The sequence below is a fragment of the Grampus griseus genome, assembly GCF_964374135.1.
Source record: "Grampus griseus genome assembly, chromosome: 14".
In the NCBI taxonomy this organism is placed as follows: Eukaryota; Metazoa; Chordata; class Mammalia; order Artiodactyla; family Delphinidae; genus Grampus; species Grampus griseus.
In genome coordinates this window covers 82,195,140-82,204,160 of record NC_139008.1, presented here as the reverse complement: position 1 = coordinate 82,204,160, position 9,021 = coordinate 82,195,140, and the positions used below count along the sequence as shown (strand labels likewise).

General features: G+C 42.6%; 1 protein-coding gene across 1 annotated transcript; it reads left to right on the top strand.

The window, feature by feature from the left end:
* Positions 1-248: 248 nt before the first annotated feature.
* Positions 249-6,066, top strand: CBLN4 (cerebellin 4 precursor; the record flags this gene model as incomplete). The annotated part of the gene is made up of 3 exons (XM_082671669.1): positions 249-539; positions 3,507-3,623; positions 5,869-6,066. 3 exons carry the CDS (start codon positions 249-251, stop codon positions 6,064-6,066), a joined length of 606 nt encoding a protein of 201 aa, XP_082527795.1.
* Between the last annotated feature and the right edge of the window lie 2,955 nt (positions 6,067-9,021).

Below are 9,021 nucleotides of genomic sequence, written 5' to 3'. Positions count from 1 at the left end.
GGGCGGAGGAGGGTGGGGTATAGGGGGTTCTGCATGAGCTCCTTAAAGGACAAAGGTAGCAGAACCAGCGAGAGAGCGCGAGGGGAGACTTTGACTTCAAACCACAGGATTGGAAGTGTGCGCGCCGCCGCCGCCGTTCCCGCAGCGCTGTCGATCTAGCCACGGGCATCTTCCCGAGCTCCGGGGTCCCGGGGTAGGAGGCGACGCGGGTGAGCAGAAGCGCCAGCCGGCTGCCCACGAGGCTCACTATGGGCGCTGGGGGCCGGGCGCTGTCCGTGGTGCCGGCTGTGCTGCTGGCCCTCACTCTGCCCGGGCTGCCCGTCTGGGCGCAGAACGACACGGAGCCCATCGTGCTGGAAGGCAAGTGCCTCGTGGTGTGCGACTCGAACCCGGCCACGGACTCCAAGGGCTCCTCTTCCTCCCCTCTGGGGATCTCGGTCCGGGCGGCTAACTCCAAGGTCGCCTTCTCGGCGGTGCGGAGCACCAACCACGAGCCGTCAGAGATGAGCAACAAGACGCGCATCATTTACTTCGATCAGGTCAGACCCCGAGGGATGCGGGGTGTCAGGAGTCGGGTGGCGGGAGGAGCGATGTCCAGGCAGCTCAGACCCGGGTTGAGCTGCTCTGATTGCGATTTGGGCGATCGTTTCGGCACTCGCCTCCGCAAAGGTTTTGGTCTGAAACTTCTGATATCTCTCCCGCCACCACCCCGCCCCCCATTCCCTCTTGGCCTCCGGAAGAGCTGCTGGGGTGGTGGGAAAGAGGCCGGGGGTGTAGAGCCAGGCGTCGAGAGCTCAGCACAAGTTTAACAGCAACAGGTCCATAGGACCTGGCAGGATCCTGGTCCCTGGACCTCGAAATCTCTTGGCCAGGGCTTGGCCCCCTGGCTCAGACTCCTCTGCGGGTGCTGCCGAGGCCATTCTCGGGCACAGTACTCTCTCTGATGCTGTATAAATGATTTGTTTCTCCCAGGTGGAGAAGCGTCTCCCCAAAGAGAGCTCTGGGGGCTCCCCAAAGAGATCTCTGCAGAGATCTCGTGGGTGGCTGGGGAGTGTAGGAAGCTGTGGCCCCGGTCTCATCTCGCCCACCTTTCCGCCGCCGGGATCCCCATATACATTGCATCCCCATATACATTGCAGCTACCGCTGCAGCGGAAAGCCCTTCTCGGCTACTTGGAGAAAAGTTGAGAGAAGGAGAGGAAAAGGAATCGGGCAGCTGCACTGAGCTCCCATAGGGAAGCGCTGGGGAGCCGTTCTCCCTTCCCCTGCTCCGGTCCTTCCAGAGACATGCAAATTAGTGGGGAAAGACGGCCTTGGGGGCTGAGGATAAGGGGGTGGGGGGGGAACTGATGAAAGCTGTGGCTTGTTTTTTTTAGCAACCTGGAGCTCTGGGGTTTGGCTGATGAGAAACCCCAGGGTATCAGCTTAGCAAGGAGTCTTAAAACTGAAATCAGACTCCAGGGGTATCATCTCAACGTCAACAGCACCCAGAGTCTTTTAAATTCCAAAGTCGTATGTGTAGTTCACAGTTGTGTGCCGCATGGGCAAGAGCACAGGTTAAGTGGTGCTGCAGGACGTGCCAGGGAAGGGATGCGGTGACATTTCTATTCCTTACTTAATTGTTCCTAAGTAATACACTCTCCAGCTGGCCAAAGACAGAGAATGCCTCTCTGGGGCTTCCTATTGAATAGCCATCATCTTAAAAGAATTAAGCAGCCCCTTTGGGGTTTTGGTGCAGTATTTTCCGTCTTGATGTAAATGAAGTCAGCACGACCCCTGGTTTGTGTGTCAATGCATTAATTAAATACTGTGGACATTGCACTATCCTCTGTACAGTGCATTCTTTTCAGTGACCTTTCTGTCAGTTAGAAGAGGAGAAGGGTTTGTTCTTCTGTTCCGGGTGCCCATGCATCTTAGAGACAACAAGACACATTTAGTTATAGATCTCGATGTGCTTGGATGCTCTAATTACAATGTAGAGTCAACATCCAGCCTTATGTGTAGTCAACACTAATCAGCCGGTGCCATTATTGCTAATGAATTATGCTACTTGTATCTGATGCAGGAAGTCCCTGCTAAGTGCCTCAAATTATGTTAAATGTGCTTAAACAAATCTTTGTAAAATCTCTGTTAGGAATTATTGCATAGCTTGTGATTTGTTGTTGAAAGACCATTGATCATTGGGTCAGAGAAAGAAATCTGATGCTTACTTGGAAAAAGGTGTAATCTCAGAATAAAATGCTACACCAACATACATTTTAATTTGGGGGTTGAGCCTGGTACATCTACCTGACCATCACTATAATTCTGGTGCATTACTCACAGGCAATAGTATGTCTTTAGGGAATTATGCAAGGGGCTTAATATTAGCATGAATGTAGCGTTTAAAAGAGATAGTAGCAGATTGCCATTGATATAGGGGAAATGCATCTTTAGAAGGACATCTGATTTTTTTGAATGCCACTTATAGATTTATTTCTTGGAGAGAGATGGAAGAAACCCTAGTTATCTCCTGCCCTCCGCTCCTGCAGTACACACACACACATACATTCTCCTGCTCTTTTTCATAGGAAGGGTCATACCTATGTGACATTTAGCTTATGAGGTCACTTATTGAAATTCAGAGCTAATTTCATAACCAGTAGAATCAGGCCGAACATTTCGGAATACAGAGTGCACTGTTGTTTTCTTGGGAACCAGTGCTTTATTTCACTCTTCGTTTTTGCCCCTTGAACTTTAAATAAAGAGCAGGTGATTGATAAGGGAATGGATGACGGATAACACTGGGAGCAGCACAAGAAGGCCACCTGTTTCACCGTCTCTACCCTTTGGCAGCCTGCAAAGGCTGAGTCACTGCCAAAATATTATAATTAAGGCCTGGATGGCATAGGAATGGAACAAATGGCCGTGGGGCTTAGCAGAGGTTTGGCGGAGCCTCAGAGGAGGGCTGGGCATTCAGCTCACTCTGTGTACCAACTGTTCAGTGTCATGGATTATGTCACACGGTGGAGGGAGTGTCCAGACCTCTGTGTGGTGTGTCCGGGAATGACTGCAGAGAGCCCATGGGTGCCAGTTGGCTGGCTTGGACACGTCACCTCTGGACACTGTGAAGGCTCGTAGAGGGTGGGCGCGTAAATATGTGGCAGAAGCCTTTTATTTGACTCTCAAGGTAAAGCTAATATTTATAAGCCTTCACGTGTTTCTAGATGTTTCCAGAGCCATTGGGCCTTGCTGGAATTGAGGCATGACTACAAAGCTGTTACTTTATTTTTTCTTATACCATTTAAAAGACAGAAGAACCTTCCAATATACAAATCCGTTTTCCAAGTCACTAAAGAAAAAGGGATAGAACTCAATGTTTTATTTTCTATGGTTTTAAAAGTTAGTTTTCTTTCTTAAGAAAGAAAGAAAAAAGAAAGGAAAAGAAAAAGGAAGGAGGAAAACTTATTTTACTTACAGAAGAGAATATTGTAATAATTGACTGCTGTTTATTCTTTTTATTTGTAGATCCTAGTAAATGTGGGTAATTTTTTCACCCTGGAGTCTGTCTTTGTAGCACCAAGGAAAGGAATTTACAGTTTCAGTTTTCACGTAATTAAAGTCTACCAGAGCCAAACAATCCAGGTATGTCTTTCGACCTGTTCCCTCCGTACTCTCAGGCGACAGTGTTTATCAGCAGTGGGTTATGTATTTAAGTATTTATCCAAAGATGTGTTTCATTGTAAAAATAAACAACCATCTTTATAGTAGTTTATTTTTAAAACACTTAATTTCCAATAACATCTATTAAGGCATGTGACAAGAAGCATATAGAAGAATAAGCAATTGAACTTACTACCTTAATAACAACGTCACTTAAAAAATATTGCTTAGTGGGCTTCCCTGGTGGTGCAGTGGTTGAGAGTCCACCTGCCGATGCAGGGGACATGGATTCGTGCCCCAGTCCGGGAAGATCCCACATGCCGCGGAGCAGCTGGGCCCGTGAGCCATGGCCGCTGAGCCTGCGTGTTGGGAGCCTGTGCTCCGCAACGGGAGAGGCCACAACAGTGAGAGGCCCGCGTACCGCGAAAAAAAAAAAAATATATATATATATATTGCTTAGTAAAAATTCAGTGACACAAATCTCTTTATAAGATCTTGATTGCTTTTAATGCATGTGCAAAAATTACCTGAATTTGTAAGAAAAAAACTAGTAAGATTATCAGAGCTTTACAAGTAACTACTAAATAGATAAAACAAATTTGCTGTCATTGTTAAAATTATGAGCTACAGTTAACGACTGAGAATAAATCTATGAAGGAACAGTTATTCAATATACTTTTAAAGAAACAATGTGCTGTGCTTATCCTCTAAGTAGTTTATCCTCAGTTACTCTGATGTTGGTGAATTCTTACCAATTGCAGTTTCACAGTTAATATATTTTGTGTTGTGCTTTCTAAGGAACGGGCTTGAATTTACACTCACGGACAATGATGAAGCTAGTTCCTATAGTATCTAACATGCCAGCACCCAGTAACACCAATACATGTCTATGGAATTCTAGGATAACTTTTTATCATATGTTCAATGTTTGTATTGTATACTGTGTCCATGTGAATGATAGATTACACACTCATCTACTACTTTTACATGTCCTAGTGCATGGATAAATTGATAGGTCTCAGATTTAATTTATTCAATATTATTTTTAAAATAAAAGGAATGAATATCTAGTAAACAAATTTCCTTCCATGGAAAAGCTTTTCCCAAGCCCCAACATTTAGAAATTTTTGTAATGTTTAACACAGTATAATCAAAATTGTAGTAAGGAGAGAAGGGAATAAATTTGATTTTATTCTTTGTTAATTATCCATCATTAAAATCTTCAGTGGTAGTGGTGATTATTATTTTTAATACACATTTCTTATCAGGGAAAATGAAGAAATCACAACACACATATTCCATAATTTCAACTGATTTTTAGCACTCTGCATGTCTCAGCGGTACAGTAAACCTGCAAGGATGTTAGTAGAACCTTGCGGTACCTGGGTTTCTCAGAGCAAAGGGCACTGGGGCTCTTTTTGCTAATGTACTGGGAAGCCACAGGCTCGCGTCATTGCCAAAAACTTGCTACTGAATACGAGAGGTAAATAAAGTATTCAATAGTAGGCTTAAGTTATGTGCTGAAGAGAAGCCAGTTTTCACATGGCTAGGTTGCTCTCCATGGATGGTATTCTTTTGTGAGCATTTAAGGAAATTTCTATGGGAGAAATTAAAAAAATTTTTTTTTAATTAAGAAAGATCAGCTTGGTAAGACCATACTAAGCCTAGCCACCACTATCTGCTAATTTGAAAGGTAAGGGGTATATTTACTGAACATCAGTTATTTTACCAGGTTGGTCATTTTAGACATTATTTTTTACCCCCTGCCCCTCATAGATGCTTTGACTTCCTTTCTTTTTTTTCTTTCTCTCTTTCCTTCTTTCTTTTCTCCTTCCTTTCTTTTCTTTCTTTCTTTCTTTCTTTCTTTCTTTCTTTCTTTCTTTCTTTCTTTCTCTCTCTTTTCTTCTCTTTCATCTACAATATTAGTTTCAGGTGTACAACATAGTGAGTCAAGATTTTTATAGATTATATTCCATTTAAAGCTATTATAAAATAATGTCTGTACTTCCCTGTGCTGTGCAATATATCCTTGTAGCCTATTTATTTGATACATAGTGGTTTTTACTTCTTAATTCCCTACCCCTATCTTCCTCTCCCACTGCCCTCCCCTCACTGGTAACCCTAGTTTGTTCTCTGTAACTGTGAGTCTGTTTCTGTTTTGTTTTATTCATTCGTTTTGACTTTAGAGAGAGATTTTCAGTGGTTTTTTTTTTTTTTCCCCTTGTAGGTTAACCTGATGTTAAATGGAAAACCAGTAATATCTGCCTTCGCCGGGGATAAAGACGTTACACGTGAGGCTGCCACGAATGGGGTCCTGCTCTACCTGGATAAAGAGGATAAGGTTTACCTAAAACTGGAGAAAGGTAACTTGGTTGGAGGCTGGCAGTATTCCACGTTCTCTGGCTTTCTGGTGTTCCCCCTATAGAATTTGATTTCTTCGCGATGTTCATCCGGGTGAGGGGCGGCCCACCCCTGACTTCCTGGAAGATCATTTCCTCATCATTGGATTGATGTCTTTCCTTGGTTTCTCATGGGTAAATATGGATTCCCTGTAAGGATGCTAGGCCTGTCTGAAGCAGTACTGAGCTCCACAGGTTATTTTTGTGCGTGTGCGTTTCAGTGTACTTGGATCGGGACTCACAGCAGTTGATACCCATCTATGCTTAAGCGTAACAGTTCAAAGCTGTCTGCAAGGTTTGTTCTGAATTTAATTTCCTGGAATTACTGAATTCGTTGCAGATGTGGCATTTTATTTAGTTAGTTTTCAAAGACCGGCAACTGGGTCTGAGAATTAGAGAACTGTATAAAAGTTCTGACTTCAATCAACGATTTGTGTGATACTGCCAAAGAATTGTGTGCTGTGTTGATATACTGGTTTCACTTGTTTTTATTGCTTTGGAATTAGTTTTTTTGGTTTTCTTAGGGTAACTGCTGGCTTTGTGTCTTCTCTACAAATAGGGTAATGGCTTGTCTGCAAATTTACTCTATGAGGCCAGCATCAGGACTTCCCTTTAAAAAAAAAATGCTTCATAGTTGTATTTTAATTCTATATGTGAAAGAGTCATATTTTCCAAATTATATTTTCTAATAGGAAGAGTAGATCATAAATCTAACAAGGAATAAGTTGCTTACCCGAATTCTAAGTGCTCAATCCTCAAACCTCCGCAAAACAGCTCTCCTCCACGGGAAATCTTACACTTTATTTCTCACTTTAATTAACGTGATTGATAATAACCACTTTTTAAGAACCTAAGGGATTTTTTTTTCCCTTAGACATGACCACTTTATTAACTGGAGATGGGATGCCCTTGTTTTTAATTATACCTATTTTTCAAACCTCCTGTTGTGTTTGAAGTATCATCTGGTTTTGCCTTAACTCCTTAAATTGTATAGATTTATCTGTTTAGTTAATGCGAAATCCAAATAGCCCAAGCTAAACTTAGTGCAATATCTTATTTTGTCTTTTGTATAGGTCATATGAATTCATAAAATTATTTATGTCTCTGTTATAGAATAAAGGTTAATATATGTTAGTTGAATTGTTTTGTCCTTTCAGATTTGGAAATATATGTTTTACATGATTTATTCTCTCTCTCTCACCAACCCTTCCTCTCTCCCTTCCTCGCTCCTGTCCTTCCTACCTTTCTCTCATTTCTTTGTCTTGGAGTTTAAGAAAAGCTTTCTGAATTTTTAGAGAATGTACTCTGAATTGGCATAGGAAATCTTTACTATATGTTTAATTTGTCCAGATCCAGTGAGCTTGGCAAAAGAGGATCAATGAATTTAGGAAACTCTCCTTTCAGAAGGACTTACTGTTAGGAAGTTAAGTTTTAAAAGCTCCCCTAAAGCATCATGAAGGACTCAGGGAAAGAATGAGTGGTGATGTGTATAAAGACCAATATTTTCAAACTAAAGACTTTGGGGAAAAGTTCTGCCCTTTTCTCAACATTAAAGGACAAACAGAAGATGGCCCATTTCTTTTTAGAAGGAACTATAATTATAGATGTGTCATGTGGAGATTTCCATGCTCAACTTCCTGGTTGGTTGTCAAATAAAACAATTTTGGGAGCCCCCCTTTTGCAGTTTGTGGCATCGAGGAAGCTGTTGCAGGATTCTGTGGGAGGAAACATGCAGGCAGGTCTTCCAGTATAGCTGTGATTAGTCACCAAGTCAAAATACTCATTCATCACAGGAAAACTCTCTGCTCCAAGAAAACGAAACTGAAGGAAATAAGGAGCTTAAACATAGGACCTCCCCGATTCCAAGTGCTTTTGGGGGTTCCTGGTGATCCCGGATTCTGTTATAACAGCCTGATTATCTTGTTAAAATTTTGTTTTAATTCTTTCTTTTCTTTGTTTTTTTTTGGACTTAAGGCTGTTTTCCCCATTCTTTTTGGTTTCTAAAAACCTGGATAGCTGAATGTCTTCTTTTGGTTTTCACTTTTTTAGCAAGTTACTGTTTTGATTCTTAGAATAAACAGCTTCAACCAACATTGCTTAAATTATCTTACAATGTGTTACATGCTTTGCTACGTACTGAGTTCATAGAAGTGGTTACATCTGCCCTTTATAGACCCCCCTAGACAGCAAACACAGCCAGAATCTTCATAAGGAGCAATAGAGGTCGAAAAGTGTGGTTCTACTTCGCCTCTGACTGAGGGTACTGGGCTTTACCAGTCTACCTTTACCATCTAAACCATCTGTCTCCAGAACGATGGTAATCCATTGGTCCCCCAATTGGTTGACCTAATGACCAGAGAGAAGTAATGAAAACAAGGAGAGGTGACAGCATGTGATAGCTGTTCACATTCAGAGCTGTGGAGCTCAAGTTGAATTCTTGTGGTTTTCTTTGGTAGGGAGGGAGGTGGGGTTTCAGAAGTTGGTTTCTAAATAGGTTATTCCGTCCCCTCTAATACAGGCCTACCTTTAATCTGGGTTTCAAATGGCATAGAATCAAAAAAAAATTTTTTTTTTTTTGTGGCTTTTGGTCTTCTCTGACCTTTCTCGGAAAACAAATTCTCTGTGAATTTGATCCTGAAGTTCTGTGTCATCTTCTCAAACTAAGAAGATGTGTAAGAATCACCAGAGGAATCTTGATAAAACGTAGATTCTAGTGCAGTAGGTCTGGAATGGGACCGGAGCGTGTGCATTTTTTTTTTTTTTTTTTTTTGGCAGTACGCGGGCCTCTCACTGTTGTGGCCTCTCCCGTTGTGGAGCACAGGCTCCAGACGCGCAGGCTCAGCGGCCATGGCTCACGGGCCCAGCCGCTCCACGGCATGTGGGATCTTCCCGGATCGGGGCACGAACCCGTGTCCCCTGCATCGGCAGGCAGACTCTCAACCACTGCGCCACCAGGGAAGCCCTGTGTGCATTTTTAACAA